Below are 23,057 nucleotides of genomic sequence, written 5' to 3'. Positions count from 1 at the left end.
TACTGTACGTCAGATGCCTAGTATAGCAACACATGTTATGATCACTTATTTCTTATACGTCAGAGGCCTAGTATAGCAACATATGGTATGATCACTTATTTCTTATACGTCAGATGCCTTGTATAGCAACACATGGTATGATCACTTATTTCTTATACTGTACGTCAGATGCCTAGTATAGCAACACATGTTATGATCACTTATTTCTTATACGTCAGATGCCTGGTATAGCAACACATGGTATGATCACTTATTTCTTATACTGTACGTCAGATGCCTAGTATAGCAACACATGTTATGATCACTTATTTCTTATACGTCAGATGCCTAGTATATCAACATATGGTATGCTCACTTATTTCTTACACGTCAGAGGCCTAGTATAGCAACATATGGTATGATCACTTATTTCTTATACGTCAGATGCCTTGTATAGCAACACATGGAATAATCACTTATTTCTTGTCCCAGCAAATGCAGTTTCAAAATTGTTTCCATTTGTTTTGTTATACTTAAACAGAATCTCCACATCACTACTTACTTTTTTCTCTTTAACATAAAGGTTATGTGATTGTATAGGAATTTATTATTTCTTAACAGTTTCTTATATAGCGCAGTATATTCAGTTGCACTTCACATTTGGAACAACAGTAATAGAACAAAACGGGAAATAATAGACAGACATAGAGGTAGGAAGGCCCTGCTAGCAAATTTATAATCTATAGATGCCAACTATTCCTAATATCCAGGCACAGTCCTAATTTATAGAAATGTGTACAGTACCTGAAAATTGTTGTACTTGGAATGTCCTTATGTTTCAGTTTTGTTCAGATGCACAATAGAATTCCTGCTTTTCTACCTCATCTTCTTCAGTTCTTATCATCTGTTCTTGGGGCTAATTCAGGTTGGATCGCAAATCGCGATCCAACCGGAATTATTGCTATCGCCCCGCGGTCGCATGCACAGCGCCCGTCCTGCACATGTGCCCGCACTTTCTGCAGGTGCCCCGCAGAAAATGGGAATGCCTCTGCCTGTCAATCAGACAGAGGCATTCGCAGGGCAGTTTCCTAGGCAGAGATGGATCATTGCAGGGGCATGGCCTGTAAATGGTAGGCGTGCCTGTGCGAACGGGTGGTGTGATGGGGCGTGATTGCGGTGGCTGCCTGTTGTCACATGCAGCCACCGCGATCAAAAAGATGGTGGCAGGACTCCTGCCGGAGGCATCCCTAATTTCTGAAATGAAAGGGGGGGGGGGGGGGGGCGGGTCGCATGCTGGGCGGCTTTGCCCTGCGACGGGCGGCCCCAGCATGCGTTCAGAAGGATCAGCAGAATTTGCAATCCTTACTGAATCGGGCCCCTTATTTTTGAGGCTATAGAAATTGATATGTGTTGGAGAACAGAGCCGGCCCTAACCAATATGATGCCCTAGGCAACATTTTGGCCGGTGCCCCCTAGCACTGCCGCTAGTTCTGCCTCTGACCCTGCAGCCCTTTCCCAGCACCATCACCCCTCACCCATAGCGGTTCTCATTTTGCTGTTCCTATCCCCTATATTTTAAATAGGAACAGTGCGCACATTCGGAGCGCACCCCAAAAAGGGACATGTTCTTGCTGGGAAGAGGCACTGGCACACAATAGTACCCCCAATTCAAATTACGCCACACAGTAGTGCAACTTTATTCACATTACATCATGCGATAGTGTCCCTTATTCACAGTAGTACTACTTTACCTTATATACAACCTTATATACACTACTCCTCACAGTAGTGCCACTTATTCACATTACACCACACCATATTGCTCTTTATTTACATTAGACCACGCAGTAGTGCCCTTCCTGCTGCGGGGTACACTGGGCTCCACAAGTCTGGACAATGGGGTGTAGAGTAGGATCTTGATCCGAGGCACCAACAGGCTCAAAGCTTTGACCTTCTTCCCAAGATGCATAGCGCCGCCTCCTATATCACCCCGCCTCCCAGCACAGGAGCTCAGTTTGTCAGTTGGTGCTGCAGTAAGCAGGCACTTAACAGAGGGGCTGCTCCAAGCAGCCCTGAGAAAAGCTTTTTATGAGGTAAAAAGTGAAGACTTCAAGGGCAGCAGCGGTGGTAAATGTTTTGTGACATTCTCTGCTGCAGCTCCGGCTCTCCCCAGCGGCGCTGTACACTCCCGAGCCCTGGTTGCCAGGTACCTACAGCGGAGGCTCCAGTTTTCTTCATGTTAGACACACACGGCTGGGGCTCTCCAGGATCGCGTGGCCACGCTTCGGGAGGTGGTAAGTGGGGGACCCGGTCTTTATCACGATCCGGCGCAGTCAGTGGGAGGCGGGCCGCGCGCGCTGGCGGTGGACACTGTGGATATAGGCGATCCCACTAGATCACCAGGGCATGGGCGCAGGTCAGGTTTTCTCTTAAAACCGATTTTAATATCGCCCACAGTACCCGGTGGTTTTGCCAGCAATGGGGATAAGGCTTAGACCTGAAGCCCCTCCCCCAGCCCCAGGGCGCCATTTCCAGCAAGTGTTCCCGCCCTGGAGCTGCATCTCTGTCTTTTCCTCACTCCCTGTCAGTGTCTGCGGCGCCTATTACTCCTCAGCTCACTGTCCCTGGGACTGCTTGGGCAAATCCTCCTATGTAAAGCCGCCTGGTTGTCAGCGCTGTGCCTTTACATGACACTTAAGTATTCTACCTGCCTTTTTAGTCAGTGTTAGTAAGAAAGAGTGCATTTAGTCAGGGGTTTATAGTACAATTACCCTGTGATATACATCCAGTTTCTTACTGTGTACTGTTCTATCTATTGTTATATAGCTGTGTAAGCTAGTCCAGTGCAGTATTATTGTCTGTAATAACCTCTGCATTGTACAAACTGTGACTATTTGTGTGTGCATTGATAGCTGAGTGTTGTCCATCTCGTGTCTTTCACTCAACTTGCTAACCATATTCTATAACCTGAGGGGGCTTGGTGCGTCAGTTGTTATTTAATATAGGATTTTCACAAAGATATACTGTATTACGTATTTTTCTCTGTGATTTAGTCACCATATCTCTCCTTTATCTCTGCTGGTGCTGACTACACTGCGCAGGGGTTTGGGTTAAGGGATATAGTGCTGCTAATAATTGTACTGTGTTACCTCATACTGCAAGTTATATCATGTCTGCTTCTGAGGGTAACGGTTCTGGGGCGGAACACACTGCTGGTGTTGCTGAAGCCACAGGCACATATGGGGAGAATATAGCAGCTGTGGGCTCTGGTTCTGGGGGCTCCTTGCCCCCTAGTGGGACTGTGGCAACGGAGGCACATACTGACCCTCCGTGGTCCGCTTTTTCCACGCTTCTGCTTACGCTAGTTCATAAAATAACACCCCCTATGGGACCCCCAATGCCAGTACAACTGTATGTGGTCCCTGCAGCTAACCCGCCGTGGGCGGACGATTTATCTGCTCAATTAAAGGAGTTGAACCAGTCCCTGACTACTAAAAAGTCTGACCAACGCTCGCCTAAGTCCAAGAGGTCCTCTAAGCGAGCGCTCGTCTCCTCACAATCCACTGCTGTCACTGACATCTCGTCTGAGACAGCACATACCCTGACCCCACAGGTTCTGACTCAGATACGGCTGATGGGGAGGGTAGTTCACATGTGGATGTTCCTGATCTTTTGGAGGCTATTAAGTTAATTCTGCAGATTACGGATGATCCCGAGCCATCCGTTCCTCCTAAGAAACCAGATAGGTTCAAGCGTCAGAAGGTGATTAAACAAGTTTTACCTCACTCTGACCACCTAGTGGATATACGTCAGGAACCCTGGCAAAGCCCGGGTACGAAGTTTGTGCCTCAAAAGAAGATGCTGGCTCGCTATCCCCTCGCGCCAGAGTTGTCTAAGAATTGGGAAACGCCTCCTCCAGTAGACTCACATGTGGCTAGGATGGTGGTTTCCTCAGCTCTACCTGTCACTACCGTCACGTCTCTAAAAGAGCCTACGGATAAACGTGTGGAGGGTTGTCTAAAAGCGATTTACACCCTCACGGGTGCTGCACAAAGGCCCACTATTGCAGCTACATGGGCGGCAGAGGCTATTGAAGCATGGGCCTTGGAGTTAGAAGCTGAAATCTCCTCTGACCATGCTAGACAATGCTTGTCATATATTGTCACAGCTTCTCGCTATATTAAAGAGGCGGCTTCTGATGCCGGTATCCTAGCAGCCATGGCCTCTACTACGTCAGTCCTGGCTCGCCGGATATTGTGGTTGAGATCCTGGTCTGTGGATCTGGACTCTAGAAAAAACCCTGGAGGTACTCCCTTTCAAGGGGGATATTCTGTTTGGGGAGGACTTAAATAAGATAGTGGCTGACTTGGCTACTGCCAAAACTGCCTGTCTGCCTAATACAGCTCCTTCTGTGTCGAAGGCCAAAGGCACGTCCTTTCGCCCCTTTCGTCCTTCAGGTAAAGCAAAAGGTCAGGTGTACCATAAGCAGGCCCGCACTTTCAAACCTGGTAAGCCGAAGCCCAAAAGAGCCTGGGCTGCCCGTCAGCCAGCAGCCAAGACCGATAAGCCTGCCGCATGACGGGGCGGGACTCCCCCTGGGGGATCCCAGGGTGGGGGGCCGGCTTCTAGGGTATACCCAGGAATGGTTGAAGACCACTTCAGATGCCTTGGTACGGGAAGTCGTCACTCGAGGTTACGCCATAGCCTTCAAAAACCGACCCCTTCATCGATTTTGCCAGACAGACGTCCCGTCGGACCAGACAAAGGCAAACACTCTGCATTCGGTGGTACAGACCCTCCTGGATACAGAAGTCGTAGTACATGTGCCTCTTGCTCAGAGGGGCCGGGGGTACTATTCTCCGCTGTTTCTAGTCCCGAAACCGAATGGGTCCTCCCGGCCCATTCTGAACAAGTTTGTGAAGGTTTCCAAGTTCCGTATGGAAACCCTTCGCTCTATAGTTCTGGCCTTGGAACCTGGGGACTACATGGTCTCCCTGGACATACAGGATGCTTACCTGCATATTCCTATAGCAGTGTCACATCAACAATACCTGAGGTTCGCTATTGGCAACCTCCATTACCAGTTTCAGGCGTTACCTTTTGGTTTAACAACGGCTCCGCGAGTCTTCACCAAAGCTATGGCGGTGATGACGGTGGTACTCCGCCGTCAAGGGGTCGGGATCCTGCCGTATCTGGACGACTTGTTAATCCTGGCAAATTCCCCAGATCTTCTCCAGCGTCATCTGGATATGACGTTCCAGTTTCTACAAGCCCACGGGTGGCTCATCAACTAGAAGACATCCTCCCTGGTCCCTGCTCAGAGCATGGTGCATCTGGGAGCGCTGTTGGACACTCACAACCAGAGGTTGTTCTTGTCTCAGGAGAAAGTCCTGAAACTTCAGGACAGGATTCGTTGCTTCCTTTCTCGTCCGCAAGTGTCGATACATTCGGCAATGCAGGTGCTGGGCCTCATGGTATCAGCATTCGACATGGTGGAGTATGCTCAATTCCATTCTCGCCCCCTCCAGAAGCTGATTCTAGCCAAGTGGGATGGCCTGCCTCACCGGATCAGGTCTCAAATGATCTCTTTGACTCCAGAGGTTCGTCTTTTCGCTGCTCTGGTGGCTCCAGGACAGACCATTGTGCAGAGGCCGTCCCTTCTGGATATCCAACTGGGTCCTGTTGATGACAGATGTCAGTCTAAGAGGGTGGGGCGCGGTGCTGGAGCAGCACTCCTTGCAGGGTCGGTGGACCAAGGAGGAATCTCTCCTCTCGATCAACATTCTGGAATTGTGGGCGGTCTTCAATGCGTTGAACCTAGCCCAGCATTTGATTCAGAACCGTCCTGTTCAAGTACAGTCGGACAACGCCACCACAGTGGCTTACATGAATCATCAAGGCGGCACTCAAAGCCGTTTGGCAATTAAGGAAGCCTCACGGATTCTACGTTGGGCAGAACGCCATCTACCGGCAGTATCGGCAATATTCATTCCGGGAGTCCTGAATTGGGAAGCGGACTTTTTCAGTCGTCAGGACGTGCATGCCGGCGAGTGGGGCCTCCATCCAGAAGTGTTTCAACTCCTTGTGGAAAGGTGGGGTCTTCCAGATGTGGATCTGATGGCGTCTCGACAACGCCCAGACCTCCTCGTTCAGGGCCCCTGTGTCTACCAGGACCTAGCCCGGCTGTCTTTGACGGCGTGGCTCTTGAAGCTTCCGTCTTAAGAGCTAAGGGTTTTTCTGAAGAGGTCATTAAAACTATGTTGCGGGCCCGGAAACCGGCCTCTGCTCGGATTTACTATCGGGTCTGGCATTCCTACTTTGTTTGGTGCGCATCTAACCATTATGACGCTTCCAAGTTTAGTACAGCCAAACTTTTGGCTTTTCTACAGCAGGGACAAGATTTAGGCCTGCGTCTGGCCTCCCTCAAGGTTCATATTTCTGCCTTGTCGGTGTGGTTTCAGAGAAAAATTGCGACTTTACCTGATGTTCATACTTTCACTCAGGGTGTGTTGCGTATCCAACCTCCCTATGTCCCGCCTGTGGCTCCTTGGGACTTGTCGGTGGTTTTGGAGGCGTTACAAGAGTCTCCATTTGAACCTCTTGGTTCAGCTGACCTTAAGTGGCTTTCCCTTAAGGTGGTGTTTCTGTTGGTTATTGCCTCTGCTAGAAGAGTGTCGGATTTGGGTGCCTTGTCTTGTAGTTCCCCATATCTGATTTTTCACCGTGACCGGGCGGTTCTTAGGACTCGTCACGGATATTTGCCTAAGGTGGTTTCTTCGTTCCACCGTAATCAGGAGATTGTGGTTCCAGCTTTTGTCTCTCCTGATTTGTCTCCCAAAGAGCGGTCTTTGGATGTGGTACGGGCTCTCCATATCTATGTGAAGAGAACTGCTTCTGGGGGTCATTCCGAGTTGTTCGCTCGCAAGCTGCTTTTAGCAGCATTGCACACGCTAAGCCGCCGCCTACTGGGAGTGAATCTTAGCTTATCAAAATTGCGAACGAAAGATTAGCAGAATTGCGAAAATACATCTCTGTGCAGTTTCTGAGTAGCTCGAGACTTACTCGGCATCTGCGATCAGTTCAGTGCTTGTCGTACCTGGTTTGACGTCACAAACACACCCAGCGTTCGCCCAGACACTCCTCCGTTTCTCCAGCCACTCCCGCGTTTTTCCCAGAAACGGTAGCGTTTTTTCACACACTCCCATAAAACGGCCAGTTTCCGCCCAGAAACACCCACTTCCTGTCAATCACATTACGATCAGCAGAACGAAGAAAAAACCGTGAGTAAAATTCCTAACTGCATAGCAAATTTACTTGGCGAAGTCGCACTGCGGACATTGCGCATGCGCACTAAGCGGAAAATCGCTGCGATGCGAAAAAATTAACCGAGCGAACAACTCGGAATGACCCCCTCTATTCGAAAGTCTGATTCTCTCTTTGTTTTGTTTGGATTTCACAAACGTGGCTGGCCTGCTCACAAGCAGACCCTGGCCAGGTGGATCAGAATGGTGATTGCGCATGCTTATGTGAAGGCTGGTCTGTCAGCTCCTGTTCACATTACGGCCCATTCTACTCGGTCTGTTGGACCTTCTTGGGTGGCCCAACGTGGTGCGACCCTTGATCAATTGTGCAAGGCGGCTATGTGGTCCACCGGGAACACGTTCATAAGGTTCTATGCCTTCGGTACTGCCGCTTCCCAGGATGCTTCCTTTGGACGCCGGGTTCTTGTGCCCGCTACAGTGTGTCCCCTCCCATAAGGAACTGCTTTAGGACATCCCCATTGTCCAGACTTCTGGAGCCCAGTGTACCCCGCAGCAGAAAACGAGTTTTATGGTAAGAACTTACCCTTGTTAAAACTCTTTCTGCGAGGTACACTGGGCTCCACAAGGCGCACACCCTGACGCACTTAGCTTCTTTGGGTTGATATGGCATTAGCCGCTGACACTTCTCTTTTCATGAGAGTGTGGTGTATGTGGCTACTAACCGTTGTCGTCTCTTTTCCTGCTACTGCATTGGGCTGGTTAACTAAACTGAGCTCCTGTGCTGGGAGGCGGGGTGATATAGGAGGCGGCGCTATGCATCTTGGGAAGAAGGTCAAAGCTTTGAGCCTGTTGGTGCCTCGGATCAAGATCCTACTCTACACCCCATTGTCCAGACTTGTGGAGCCCAGTGTACCTCGCAGAAAGAGTTTTAACAAGGGTAAGTTCTTACCATAAAACTCGTTTTCTATACGTAATGTATACACAGTAGAGCACCATATAAACATAATGCCACACATTAGTAATGCCTTTATACACATAATACTACATAGTAATGCCCCATACACATGACACACATTATTAATGTCCTTACAAACATAATGCACCTTACACATTAGGCCAATCTTTATCAATGCCCTTATACATATGCCGCACATTATGTATGCCCTTATACACATAATGACACACATAATGTCCCTTACACATGTGACACACATTAATTCATATATACAAGACACACATAATGCCAACACATATTCCGAACACTATTGCACAACCAATCCACCCACACACAGCACTCACATGCTAACACTGTGGCCTCTGCCTCTGCTTGGATACAGATGTGTCCTTAAACATCTTGCCTCAATACACCATGCAGCAGGAGATGCCTGACGTGAGTCAGCAAGCAGCTTCCGGCCAGCTCTGCTAATGTTGGGCACCTTATTTTGCAGTCTTATATGCATTCCTATGTGACTAGGACACACAAGCAGCTTCTGCTGATTAAAATTATATGTGGTATGCCTATATTCTGTGTGCGACTGTGGCTGTTATTTACAGTGATTTCCAGGAATACACTGTAACGTAGCATTTCGTATGCAGATACAGCAGCAGTGACACACAGATATAGGCATGCTGCATATAATTTTTAATCAGCAGAAGCTGCTTGTGCCCCTAGACATCCCAAATGCCCTAGGCATTTGCCTAGTTTTCCTATACCTAGGGCCGGCTCTGTTGGAGAATGGGTTTACGATGCATACAAAGTATGCTATGATCAAATGAAGAAAACGTGACATGCTCCTGAATGTAGTGTGCCGACATGCATGATTGCTCTGACATATCATGCATGTTCAATATTAGTAGCAGACAGGACAGACATGCCGACTGACGCAGCAAGCCACCAAGCCCACTGCATGGAGAGTGCAGCAGGCCCGCAAGGGCCTTTGTTGCGCTCACCCGCCCCCGCCCCCCCCAGCTGGCAATCTTAAGCTTGGGATCCCAGCGTCGGTATGGTGACCCCAAACGCCGGTCACCCAAACCCAACCCGTCAGAACTACCTATACTGTTGGTCATCTTTGTGCATGCTGTTTTTTATGAAGTAGTATCAGACCCTCTATTACTCCACCTGTTACAGCTTGAGGCTGTGCTGATTTTTCTTGCTGTTTAGTACGTGATCTGAGTTAAGGGCCCTACATACTTATAGATATTTTATAGCGATATGGGTTATAGCGTTGAAAAATAAACAATATATCGATAATGTCGTTCAGTGTGGAGTCATGAACAATGCGCGTCCCCAAAGTCGTTCATTGATGGTCTATCATCGTTTATCACTGCAAAACAATTTGGACGATATTGATGTTTGCAATGTCAAATCGTTCATAAAAATAATTCAGTGGGGTGATTCAGATCTGATCATAGATGTGCTAAATTTAGCACATCTACGACTAGTTACTCGGACATGCCGGGGGATGCCCAGCACAAGGCTAGTCCACCCCGCATGTCAGGCCCTGCCCCCCCCCCCCCCCCCCCGAAAGGGTGCGAAAGCATTGCACGGTGGCGATACTTTTGCACCCACCGAGTAGCTCCCTGCCTGCACAGCCTAGCTGCACTGGCAGGCGGCTGCCCGCTGTGTCCCGGCTCGCAGTGGCTGCGTGTGCGTTGTCCGGACTGCGCCCCACCAACAGCGTTCTCACGCAGTTGGCACACCCCCTCCCACCCCACGACCGCAGGCAGAGGCGATCACAGCCCTGAGATGCTTTTAGCATCTCACTGGGCCTCCCGGGGTGCGCACGCCCCAAAGGGCTTCAGACTGCGATCGCTGCCACTGCAGCGATCCAGTCTGAATTAGGCCCAGTGTGTATGCAAAAAAATTGTTACAGGAAAATCGTTAATTGTTCATATTGTTCATCGGTCAAATCGGTCAAATCGGCCAAATCGCCAAGTGTGTAGGGCCCTATAACTTCCTTGTAGTCCCTCTTCTCTGTTGTGCTTGACAGTTGGTGCTATTAATGTTACACTTTGCTGTCAAAATCAATGTGGTATGGACAGATTTGAAAAAAAAATAAGATTGCTTTTATTAGCAGATAACATTTGTATTCATCTTTTCTAGATTGGAACATGCGTGACAGCTCAGCTCTAATAACTGAGGGTATTGTAGAGGCTGAAACACTGAATGATTTTGAAACCCAGGCTCATTTCTTGCTGCAAGCTGCTTTTCTTGATATTCAAGATGGCCATCCCAGGAAAGGAGTTCAGCACATGCTGGAGGTACATTATGCATTTGTTTTATCCTTGTATGTTCAAACTCCATAGCACTCTTGATGTACTGTATGAATTGGTCAGCTGATTAGAGACAGGGAACAGTCAAAAAGAAAAAAGAAAGAAAGAAAAGTATTTAGTGTAACTGTTCATTCACTCCTTGTTTTTTTTCTGTGTCTTCAGTTGAGCAAGGAAGCAGCACAGTAGGGAGAGTTCAGAAGCAAATACGTACCTGTGAAAAGGAGGATCATCAGTAGATGGGCAAAAGGTTGTTTCTAGGGAGCATTCTCATCTATCAGAGATAGTACACTAAAGGGGGGTACTGACGGGAGAGATGTGTGCTGAGTGATCTTAACACAGAACGCTCAGCACACATCTCTCCCCCCGCTCAGCACAGCGCAATGTCACACAACGGTGGCTCAATCTAGCACCGGCGATAGCGGTATCGCTGAGGGCATACACACGGCAGATCCGTGCTTAAAATCTAAGCAATCTAGTCAGATTGCTTAGATTTTAAACACGGACTTCTCCGTGTGTACCCCACTTAAGGGGGTTATGTATCACAGCCTGAAAAGGGATAAACTACCAACCACCTAATTAATAAATCAGTCAGCTCCTATCTGTCAATTTACAGACTCTGTTTGAAAAAAATTACAGTTGGGAGCTGATTGGTTGGTACGTTATCTCTCAACGTAATCACTCTCCAAGCTTTGATACATATGCCGCATGGTTTGCACGTATCTTTTATATATATATATGTATGTATGTATATATATATATATATATATATATATATATATATATGTATAACATAGCAGAATGACAGCACTCAGTAAAAATAAGATAAAATAAAATTGACATGGTAGTGCAGGGTCCTGGAAATTGATACAGACACTCACTTTTGCAAAAGAAAAAGAGACCAGCACTCACGTTTTGATGATGAAAAGAAAAAAGGGGTTTATTCCTTACAGAAGAAATATCTGCACATGATCCTAGTACTACAGCCCGACGGCCGTCTCAACTCTCCGTGGTTTTCGTCAGGGGCAGTACCCCTGACGAAAACCACGGAGAGTTGAAAAATGGTCACTAGGTAGACATGGAAAAAGGTCGACATGAGTTTTTCACATTTTTATTCATGTTTAAAACTTTTTCATACTTTACGATCCACGTGGACCACAATTGGGAACAGTAACCTGCCCGAGGGGACACGGTGCACTAATTGGGGTTCCCGGTCACTTTACAAAGAAAACAACACCAAACATTTTTAAAGAACTCTTGTCAACCTTTTTCAATGTCAACCTAATGACCATGTTGACCTATTTCAAGTGTCGACCTAGTCAATGTCGACCAGTAGTGTTCGACCTAATGACTGTGGAGCCACACCCATATATATATATATATATACACACACAGGTGTGCTCATAAGTTTACATACCCTAGCACACAGGTTCTCAAACTCGGTCCTCAGGACCCCACACGGTGCATGTTTTTCTCCTCACAGAATCACAAGTGAAATAATTAGCTCCACCTGTGGACCTTTTAAAATGTGTCAGTGAGTAATTAATACACCTGTGCACTTGCCGGGTTACCTGCAAAACATGCACTGTGTGGGGTCCCGAGGACCGAGTTTGAGAACCACTGCCCTAGCAGAATTTGTGATTTTCTGGCCATTTGTCAAAGAATATGAATGATAACTCACAAACTTTTCTTTCACTCATGGTTAGTGGTTGGGTGAAGCCATTTATTGTCAAGCAACTGTGTTTACTCTTTTTTAAATCATAAGATTACATGCTAGGGCAGTGTTTCCCAACCTCGGTCCTCAAGGCACACTAACAGTCCTGGTATTAGTGCTATCCCTGCTTGAACACAGGTGACTTAATTAGTACCTCAGTTATTTTGATTTAACCATCTGTGCTGAGGCCTGGATATCACTAAAACCTGCACTGTTGGTGTGCCTTGAGGACCGCGGTTGGGAATGCCTGTGCTAGGGTATGTAAACTTAAGAGCACAACTGTATATACTTATGCTGTGGCATAGTCAACACACAAGAGATGCCTGCCATGCGTTGGGTCTCCCGTATCACTGTGTACTACCTACAACCTATATTTTGGAGTCAGAAACTGCCCCCAGAAGCCTAAGGTTACCTGTTCTAGGTAAGCCCCTTCTATGGATGTTTGCTTGTTGGTAAGCATTTGACTGGCATGGTCAGATCAAATGCAACCATGCCGCTTCACTGTGCCCCACAGTTTTTGATGAGGAGATCCGTTCTGCAGATGTGCATAAAATAATATTGAAATAAAAAATATAAAAAAACTTTTTAAACTATAATAAAAAAAAAAAGTTATGAATAGTTTTGAAGGGAAAAATTGTCAGTTGAGTGAATATGATAGGTTGTTTAATTTATAATTTCTCTGACGTCCTAGTGGATGCTGGGAACTCCGTAAGGACCATGGGGAATAGCGGGCTCCGAAGGAGGCTGGGCACTCTAGAAAGATCTTAGACTACCTGGTGTGCACTGGCTCCTCCCACCATGACCCTCCTCCAAGCCTCAGTTAGATTTCGTGCCCGGCCGAGGTTGGATGCACACTAGGGGCTCTCCTGAGCTCTTAGAAAGTTATAGTCTTAGAATTTGTTATTTTCAGTGAGACCTGCTGGCAACAGGCTCACTGCAGCGAGGGACTAAGGGGAGAAGAAGCAAACTCGCCTGCTTGCAGCCGGATTGGGCTTCTTAGGCTACTGGACACCATTAGCTCCAGAGAGATCGACCGCAGGCCCAGCCTTGATGTTCGGTCCCGGAGCCGCGCCGCCGTCCCCCTTACAGAGCCAGAAGCAAGAAGATGGTCCGGAAAATCGGCGGCATGAAGACATCCTGTCTTCACCAAGGTAGCGCACAGCACTGCAGCTGTGCGCCATTGCTCCTCATACACACTTCACACTCCGGTCACTGAGGGTGCAGGGCGCTGGGGGGGGCGCCCTGAGGCAGCAATAAAAACACCTTGGCTGGCTAAAATACCTCAATATATAGCCCCTGGGGCTATATATGAGGTAAATACCCCTGCCAGAATCCCATAAAAAGCGGGAGAATACGCCGCGAAAAAGGGGCGGAGCCTATCTCCTCAGCACACTGGCGCCATTTTTCCCTCACAGCTCCGCTGGAAGGAAACTCCCTGGCTCTTCCCTGCAATTCTACAGTACAGTAAGAGGGAAAAGAGAGGGGGGGCATTAAAATTGGCACTGTATACAGTATATTATATTTGAAAAGCAGCTATTAGGGACATAACTCAGTTAGTCCCTGTATATATATATAGCGCTCTGGTGTGTGCTGGCATACTCTTACTCTGTCCCCCCAAAGGGCTTTTGTGGGTCCTGTCCTCTGTTTGAGCATTCCCTGTGTGTGTGGAGTGTGTCGGTACGGCTGTGTCGACATGTTTGAGGAGGATAATGATGTGGAGGGGGAGCAGATGCCTTTAGCAGGGATGTCACCCCCTGGGGGTCAGACACCTGAGTGGATGGTATTATGGCAGGAAATGAGTGCACGTATAGACTCCTTACATAAAAAATTTGACGACATGCCGACTGTGGGACAGCCCGAGTCTTCAGCTCGTGCCTGTCCAGGTGTCTCAAAAGTCATCAGGGGCTCTGAAACGCCCGCTATCTCAGGTGGCACAAGTAGATGTCGACACGGATACTGACACCAGTGTCGACGACGATGAGTCAAATTTAATGCCCGTTAAGGCCATTCACTGCATGATTGAGGCAATGAAAGAGGTGTTAAATATTTCTGATTTACATCCAGGTACCACAAAAAAGGGTATTATGTTTGGGGAGAAAAAACTACCTGTAGTTTTTCCCCCGTCAGATGAATTAAATGAAGTGTGTGAAGAAGCGTGGGCTTCCCCTGATAAGAAATTGGTAATTCCTAAGAAGCTACTAATGGCGTTCCCTTTCCCGCCAGAGGATAGGTTACGTTGGGAAACACCCCCGAGGGTGGATAAAGCGCTCACACGTTTGTCTAAAAAGGTGGCACTACCGTCCCAGGATACGGCCGCCCTTAAGGAACCTGCTGATAGAAAGCAGGAGGCGATCCTGAAGTCTGTATATACACACTCAGGCATTATACTCAGACCAGCTATTGCGTCAGCATGGATGTGCAGTGCTGCCGCTGCGTGGTCAGATAAACTGTCAGAAAATATTGACACGTTAGACAGAGACACGATCCTGCTAACAATTGACCATATCAAAGACTCAGTCTTATACATGAGAGATGCACAGAGGGAAATCTGCCGGCTGGCATCTAAAGTAAGTGCATTATCCATCTCTGCTAGGAGATGCTTATGGACTCGCCAGTGGACTGGAGATGCAGATTCCAAAAGGCACATGGAAGTTTTGCCTTATAAGGGGGAGGAATTATTTGGGGATGGTCTCTCCGACCTAGTTTCCACAGCAACGTCTGGGAAGTCAGCATTTTTACCCCATGTCCCCTCACAGCCTAAGAAGGCGCCATTTTATCAGGTTCAGTCCTTTCGGTCCCAGAAAAACAAGCGGGGAAAAGGAGGGTCTTTTCTGTCAAGAGGCAGAGGCAGGGGAAAAAGGCTGCAGCAAACAGCAGGTTCCCAGGAACAAAAGTCCTCCCCGCTTCCTCTTCCAAGTCCGCCGCATGACGGTGGGGCTCCACAGGCGGAGCCAGGTACGGTGGGGGCCCGCCTCAGGAATTTCAGCGATCAGTGGGCTCGCTCACAGGTGGATCCCTGGATCCTTCAAATAGTATCTCAGGGATACAGGCTGGAATTCGAGGCGACTCCACCCCGCCGTTTCCTAAAATCCGCCTTGCCGATTGCTCCCTCAGACAGGGAGGCGGTGCTAGCAGCGATTCACAAGCTGTATTCCCAGCAGGTGATAATCAAGGTACCCCTACTTCAACAAGGCCGGGGTTACTATTCCACACTATTTGTGGTGCCGAAACCGGACGGTTCGGTGAGACCCATTTTAAATTTGAAATCCTTGAACACATACATAAAAAAATTCAAGTTCAAGATGGAATCGCTCAGGGCGGTTATTGCAAGCCTGGACGAGGGGGATTACATGGTATCCCTGGACATCAAGGATGCTTACCTGCATGTCCCCATTTACAATTCTCACCAGGAGTACCTCAGATTTGTGGTACAGGATTGCCATTACCAATTCCAGACGCTGCCGTTTGGACTCTCCACGGCACCGAGGGTATTTACCAAGGTTATGGCGGAAATGATGATACTCCTTCGAAAAAAGGGAGTTTTAATTATCCCATACTTGGACGATCTCCTAATAAAGGCACGATCCAAGGAACAGTTGTTAGTGGGAGTAGCACTATCTCAGGAAGTGCTGAGCCAGCACGGCTGGATTCTGAATATCCCAAAGTCACAGCTGGTCCCCACGACACGTCTAATGTTCCTGGGAATGATTCTGGACACGGCACAGAAAAAAGTGTTTCTCCCGGAGGAGAAAGCCAGGGAGTTGTCTTCTCTAGTCAGAGACCTCCTAAAACCAAAACAGGTATCGGTGCATCACTGCACGCGGGTCCTGGGAAAGATGGTAGCTTCTTACGAAGCAATTCCATTCGGCAGGTTCCATGCCAGAATTTTTCAGTGGGACCTGTTGGACAAGTGGTCCGGATCGCATCTTCAGATGCATCGTTTAATAACCCTGTCTCCACGAACCAGGGTGTCTCTTCTGTGGTGGCTGCACAGTGCTCATCTTCTGGAGGGCCGCAGATTCGGCATACAGGACTGGGTCCTGGTGACCACGGATGCCAGCCTACGAGGCTGGGGGGCAGTCACAAAGGGAAGAAATTTCCAAGGACTATGGTCAAGTCAGGAGACTGCCCTTCACATAAATATTCTGGAACTAAGTGCCATTTACAATGCCCTAAGTCAAGCAAAATCCCTGCTCCTACACCAGCCGGTGCTGATCCAGTCAGACAACATCACGGCAGTCGCCCATGTGAATCGACAGGGCGGCACAAGAAGCAGGACGGCGATGGCAGAAGCCACAAAAATTCTCCGATGGGCGGAGAATCATGTACTAGCACTGTCAGCAGTGTTCATCCCGGGAGTGGACAACTGGGAAGCAGACTTTCTCAGCAGGCACGACCTCCACCCGGGAGAGTGGGGACTTCATCCAGAAGTCCTCCAAATGATTGTAAATCAATGGGGTCGTCCACAGGTGGACATGATGGCGTCCCGCCTAAACAAAAAACTAGAGAAGTATTGCGCCAGGTCAAGAGACCCTCAGGCGATAGCTGTGGACGCTCTAGTGACACCGTGGGTGTACCGGTCAGTTTATGTGTTCCCTCCTCTACCTCTCATACCAAAGGTATTGAGAATAATAAGAAAGCGAGGAGTAAACACAATTCTCGTCGTTCCGGATTGGCCGAGAAGAGCGTGGTACCCGGAACTTCAAGAGATGATCTCAGAGGACCCGTGGTCTCTGCCGCTCAGACAAGACCTGCTGCAGCAGGGCCCCTGTCTGTTCCAAGACTTACCGCGGCTGCGTTTGACGGCATGGCGGTTGAACGCCGGATCCTGAAGGAAAAGGGCATTCCGGAGGAAGTCATTCCTACGCTTATTAAAGCCAGGAAAGAGGTCACAGCAACTCATTATCACCGCATATGGCGGAGGTATGTTGCATGGTGTGAGGCCGAAAAGGCCCCAACGGAGGAATTTCAACTAGGTCGATTTCTGCATTTCCTGCAAGCAGGAGTGAATATGGGCCTAAAACTGGGCTCCATTAAGGTACAGATCTCGGCTCTGTCAATTTTCTTTCAAAAAGAACTAGCTTCAGTACCTGAAGTTCAGACATTTGTTAAAGGAGTGCTGCATATTCAGCCCCCGTTTGTGCCCCCCGTGGCACCTTGGGATCTCAACGTGGTGTTGAGTTTCTTAAAATCACATTGGTTTGAACCACTAAAAACCGTGGATCTGAAATATCTCACGTGGAAGGTGGTTATGTTATTGGCCTTTGCTTCTGCCAGGCGAGTATCAGAATTGGCGGCTTTGTCTTGTAAAAGCCCTTATTTGATTTTCCATATGGATAGGGCAGAATTGAGGACTCGTCCCCAGTTTCTCCCAAAGGTGGTGTCAGCGTTTCACCTGAACCAGCCTATTGTGGTGCCTGCGGCTACTAGGGACTTGGAGGACTCCAAGTTGCTAGACGTTGTCAGGGCACTGAAAATATATGTTTCCAGAACGGCTGGAGTCAGAAAATCTGACTCGCTGTTTATCCTGTATGCACCCAACAAGCTGGGTGCTCCTGCTTCTAAGCAGACTATTGCTCGTTGGATTTGTAGTACAATTCAGCTTGCACATACTGTGGCAGGCCTGCCACAGCCAAAATCTGTCAATGCCCATTCCACAAGGAAGGTGGGCTCATCTTGGGCGGCTGCCCGAGGGGTCTCGGCTTTACAACTTTGCCGAGCTGCTACTTGGTCAGGGGCAAACACGTTTGCAAAATTCTATAAATTTGATACCCTGGCTGAGGAGGACCTGGAGTTCTCTCATTCGGTGTTGCAGAGTCATCCGCACTCTCCCGCCCGTTTGGGAGCTTTGGTATAATCCCCATGGTCCTTACGGAGTTCCCAGCATCCACTAGGACGTCAGAGAAAATAAGAATTTACTCACCGGTAATTCTATTTCTCGTAGTCCGTAGTGGATGCTGGGCGCCCATCCCAAGTGCGGTTTATCTGCAATACTTGTACATAGTTATGGTTAACTAAATCGGGTTATTGTTGAGCCATCTGTTGAGAGGCTCTATTGTTTCATACTGTTAACTGTGTTTCATATCACGAGTTGTACGGTGTGATTGGTGTGGCTGGTATGAGTCTTACCCGGGATTCAAAATCCTTCCTTATTGTGTACGCTCGTCCGGGCACAGTACCTAACTGAGGCTTGGAGGAGGGTCATGGTGGGAGGAGCCAGTGCACACCAGGTAGTCTAAGATCTTTCTAGAGTGCCCAGCCTCCTTCGGAGCCCGCTATTCCCCATGGTCCTTACGGAGTTCCCAGCATCCACTACGGACTACGAGAAATAGAATTACCGGTGAGTAAATTCTTATTTTTTTGTCATTTGTTTTCTATCTTTGTGCTCTCTACTATACTGTCACTGAGCCTGTACAAAGAAATAAAACAATCGAGACTTATCACTGTTTGTAGACAAGGGAAGAAAGAACATATTTTGGGGTTTGGGGCACTCAAAAATAAATAATAATATATATGTATATGTGTGTGTGTGTTAACCCACACTTTTGTAAATATACCCCCTATTCCGTATTTGGTTCATGTGGATAAATATTTAGACGAGAGCTCCAAATTATTTAGAGCTCACGAGTGATGAAAATGAGATAGCTTAAAATGCATGCAAAAAAGTCTGGTCGAAGCTTCAGTTCAGATAGGCGTCAGCTGGCAGGATCTAAATCTCACACACCCTTCCTCCCGGGCTGTTCTTTGCAACCCTGCCTCCCAAGAAGCTCCAGAGGCACCAGCCCAGGAGGCAGAGTCTACTGTGCATGCACAGGTCTCCAGGAACACGGCGCCCGTGCCTTGTTTCCGGGGACCTCTCCCGTGCGCATGTGCAAATCCCTCGGAAATGGCCACGGTGGCCATTTTCCGAGTAATTTATGTCCGCACTGGAGTGCCGCCGTGGGACTCCAGAGTGGTAAGTATAATATATAGGTGTACTGTGTGCGGTATGGGCCCCCCTGGACCCAGGGGCCCATGTGCACCGCACACACGCACCCATTATAGAAATGCCTATGGCAAGAACTAGGCTTGTGTTTAGAAGTAAACTCACCATTGGTTAATGCTCTCTGGTCCCTTCATTTATTCAAGCTGTTTTGGTGAAAAATTTGTGGCACTTTGTTAGGAAAAACAGGCAGGGTCATGATCCATAAAGTGAGGTCTACTTAGGGCTATATTCTCCCACTGGTTGCTTGGGACTGTACTATAAATATTTGGAGTCCACCTCCTGTTTCAGGCTTTAATGTTAGAAAGGGCATTAGGCATAATGCCATCTGCACTAACAGTCTGAAGATGATGGGGTTTATTTATTAGGTTTATACTAGTAAATAAATGGGTTATCTGCTGCCAGGTCACCTCAGACAATTTGCCCCTCCCCTTTCTGTCCCCTACCGTCCAGTTCTGTTTTGTCGCTGCAGCGCACTGACGTATCTATACAGGGTGCAGTGTGTGCGGTGCACACGGGCCCCTGGGTCCAGAGGGGGCCCACACCGCACATACTGCACCCGTTTCTTCTATACTTACCTTTCCGGCGTCCATCGGTGACTATGTGTGGGCCCCCTCCTCTCCTGAAAATGGTAAAGTGACTCCTTCCACTTTGGCGCTAATCCAATGCTACACTTTTTGCAGGAACTTCTATTTTCTCAATAAAATGTAATGTACCGGCTTGATGTGAATAAAATATGAATTTAATACTACACAATGATTAAAATTGAGACAAAAACAGAACCCAACATGGGAAACAGAGTCCTACCAAGATGATAATCGGAGCCGCAGGTGTTATGAATGCAAGGTATTTCCCGGGAACAATACCCTGCATGTGGCTCCGTCAGGCGTGTTCCCCAGTGGTCCCTTTCACAGTCAAGGATGTCCAGAAGCACAGGAAAGTACTGGAAAGCAGGTGCCGACGCGTTTCGGGACATCAAAGTCCCTTTTTCAAGGCTGTATGCTTCCAGTGTATCAGTAGGGGTTCTTATACTGTCAAAAAACGGAACTTCCGGCACGCCATCCACCGGAACCGGAAGTGACCTCTGTTTGCGTTCCACCTGCAAAACCGGAAGTGGGGTGCGTTCCACTGGCCGGAAGTGAGTCATAATTCACTCCTTTTTTTTTTTTTTTTTTTTAAACAGGTCCAATTTTAGATGTATTCCTGGCAGGTGGATGCAATTCTTTGAATGTGAAGCTTCTCCCAAGGCATATTGTCTCCAGTATGGCGCCATAAAAATAAAAATAAGAATAAAACAATAAATTACATGAGATAATGGTAAATAACCCAAAAGTGTAAATAACAAAAATAGATATAAAATATATATGAAAAATAAAAAATATATAATTTATATAATTTAGAGAATTATGATGAAAAAATATATGAACGAGAAGTTAAAGGAACCACTTGATTTCGAATCTCTCTGGAGATTAACCTGGCTAAAGCTGAAATGAAAACTATTTTCAATTTACAAACTCTTGCACCTATGGGTCTTAACCAAGATTTCGAAATCAAGTGGTTCCTTTAACTTCTCGTTCATATATTTCCCGGGAAATACCTTGCATTCATAACACCTGCGGCTCCGATTATCATCTTGGTAGGACTCTGTTTCCCATGTTGGGTTCTGTTTTTGTCTCAATTTTAATCATTGTGTAGTATTAAATTCATATTTTATTCACATCAAGCCGGTACATTACATTTTATTGAGAAAATAGAAGTTCCTGCAAAAAGTGTAGCATTGGATTAGCGCCAAAGTGGGAGGAGTCACTTTACCATTTTCAGTGCATTTTTACCGTTTGGAGTTTGTAGGGAACTCCCAGACTACCCCCAGGCCTGCACAAATCCTTACAGCGCAACCATCCACCTCTATTATTCCTTTTTTGTTCCCCTCCTCTCCTGTAGCCATCACCGCCGCAGCTAGCACACTAAGCGCTAGAGACTCTGGCACAGTGCCAGAGTCTACAGCGCATGCACAAGACTCCAGAAAAATTGCGCGGCGGTCATTTTTTGGAGTTGTGCGCATGCGCTGTAGACTCTGGCACTGTGCCAGAGTCTCAGCGCGGAGAGCGCTAGCAGCGGCGATGACGGCTACAGGAGAGGAGGGGGCTCACAAACGGAGTCTGCACACGGGTCCCCTCCTCTCTAGAAATGCCGCTGCTGCAGCGCGTGCATGCAGGTCTCACTTAATGTGCAAGGAGTACATAGTGAGAACTGGGGCATGCATTAGGTGTGACAAGTGCGCTGCAGCTGTCATTAGGTCATTACACAAACATGATGACCTCATTTGTATCAGGATCCAATTTAATAATAGTAGATTAACAGTTATTTATATAGCATCCACATATTCTTCAGTGCTATGCAGGAAATATTTGGACAGTCACATCAGTTCCTGCCCCACTGGAGCTTACAGCCTGTCACATGACTGGTGCTAACTACTCTGTAAGAAAAGAGCACAAGTGCAGACACCCTGATCCTGATTGGGGCTTTTGGGCTTAGTGCCTGTGTTCCAAGCATACAGTAAATGGGTCCTTTATGCCTAATATAGGTCTTGTTTACTAACGTCAGTATTGGGTAAAGGAGGCCTTTATTGCACACCCTCACTATAATTAAGTATGCTCAGGACCCAGTTCTTGGTGCATGTGGTACCTGGAGCCTATTGGGTTGGGGATAGCTCTTTAGGGACCCCTAGTGGCCTAGTTGTGCCCCTATAGATAGGTGGAGGTGGTCTATGAACATTTACTTGTCCCACTGTCTGATATCCTCTTTTTAGTGGCCCTGGTTTGGAGAGGCACACCTCTGCCACCTTCACCTGGTAAGCAGGTGGGAAAACATTTACTGACTTCTTTGGCCACAAGGACCCCTGCTGCAACAGGACCACTTGTGACTCTGACACCTCTGCTGATCACTTGCTGTCTTTTTTTAAATACTGACCTTTGGATCCTCCTCTTTCTTCTGCTGTTGCTTGAAGATCTCTAATACTGGTCTCTTTGCCTGGCAAGTATCTGCTGCTTTTTTCTATGGCAGCCTTAAATGTGGCCACTGTGAGGTTACATAGCTGGTGACAAAGCGAGCTGTGATTAACTCACTGGATGTACTGAATTCAGAATGCCAGCGGTGAGCTCTGATTGGATCTTAACCTTGCTTTACCATTGGATGAACCATAATCCTTGCAGATTCTTTCTAATAAGATGATGGGGGTGAAGCGGATTTACCTGAAGATAGTCCTGCAGCAAGCTTGGTATAAGTCCGTTGGTGTGTACCCCTCCCACAGGTGAAGCTCTGTAGAGCATAAAGCAGAGCATATGAGCTGACGTCCAGGTGACAGGCCGTCCGAGAGTTGCTTATTGTCCTTCACTAAAATAGATGAAGCTTTAAAGCCAACGTGCCATGTGGAACATGTGAGTTTTGTCCAAGATGTCCTCACATTACAAGAAAAAAACAAAACAATTTTGGAACAAAATATATAGTTTCACAAAATAAAACTAAAATAGACATTCAGAGATCCCTCAGTAAGTATATGCAGCAAACAAAGTACATTAGCATTGACTTTGATGTAAGTGTCTCATATCTCCATATTAAAGAACTGAGAACTGTGAAGTTTTTATTTATATTGCATATTTTGCCTGAAGACTGATAGATGATCTTGCACTCTTGATAATACTAGGAAGATATTTTATGAGTTAGGATTTTGGCATGATTACAATAAACACGTTTAATATACTCATGAGATATACGATACCTACACTATAAAACTGCCGCATAAACAAATAACTAATTTAGTACAGTTCAGTTCAGGTTTATTATATTTTAT

General features: G+C 47.4%; 1 protein-coding gene across 3 annotated transcripts in view; it reads left to right on the top strand.

Annotated features, from left to right (window-relative positions):
• The window catches only part of CFAP54 (cilia and flagella associated protein 54), a 736,502-nt gene that overhangs the window by 503,527 nt on the left and 209,918 nt on the right, over nucleotides 1-23,057 (top strand). For all 3 annotated transcript variants that reach the window (XM_063927747.1, XM_063927746.1, XM_063927748.1), the window contains exon 55: nucleotides 10,345-10,502. In XM_063927747.1, the coding sequence (XP_063783817.1) occupies nucleotides 10,345-10,502 (158 nt within the window). The remainder of the gene's footprint in view (nucleotides 1-10,344; nucleotides 10,503-23,057) is intronic.

The sequence above is a fragment of the Pseudophryne corroboree genome, chromosome 6 (genome assembly GCF_028390025.1).
Source record: "Pseudophryne corroboree isolate aPseCor3 chromosome 6, aPseCor3.hap2, whole genome shotgun sequence".
In the NCBI taxonomy this organism is placed as follows: domain Eukaryota; kingdom Metazoa; phylum Chordata; class Amphibia; order Anura; family Myobatrachidae; genus Pseudophryne; species Pseudophryne corroboree.
This window is presented reverse-complemented; position numbering and strand designations above follow the sequence as displayed.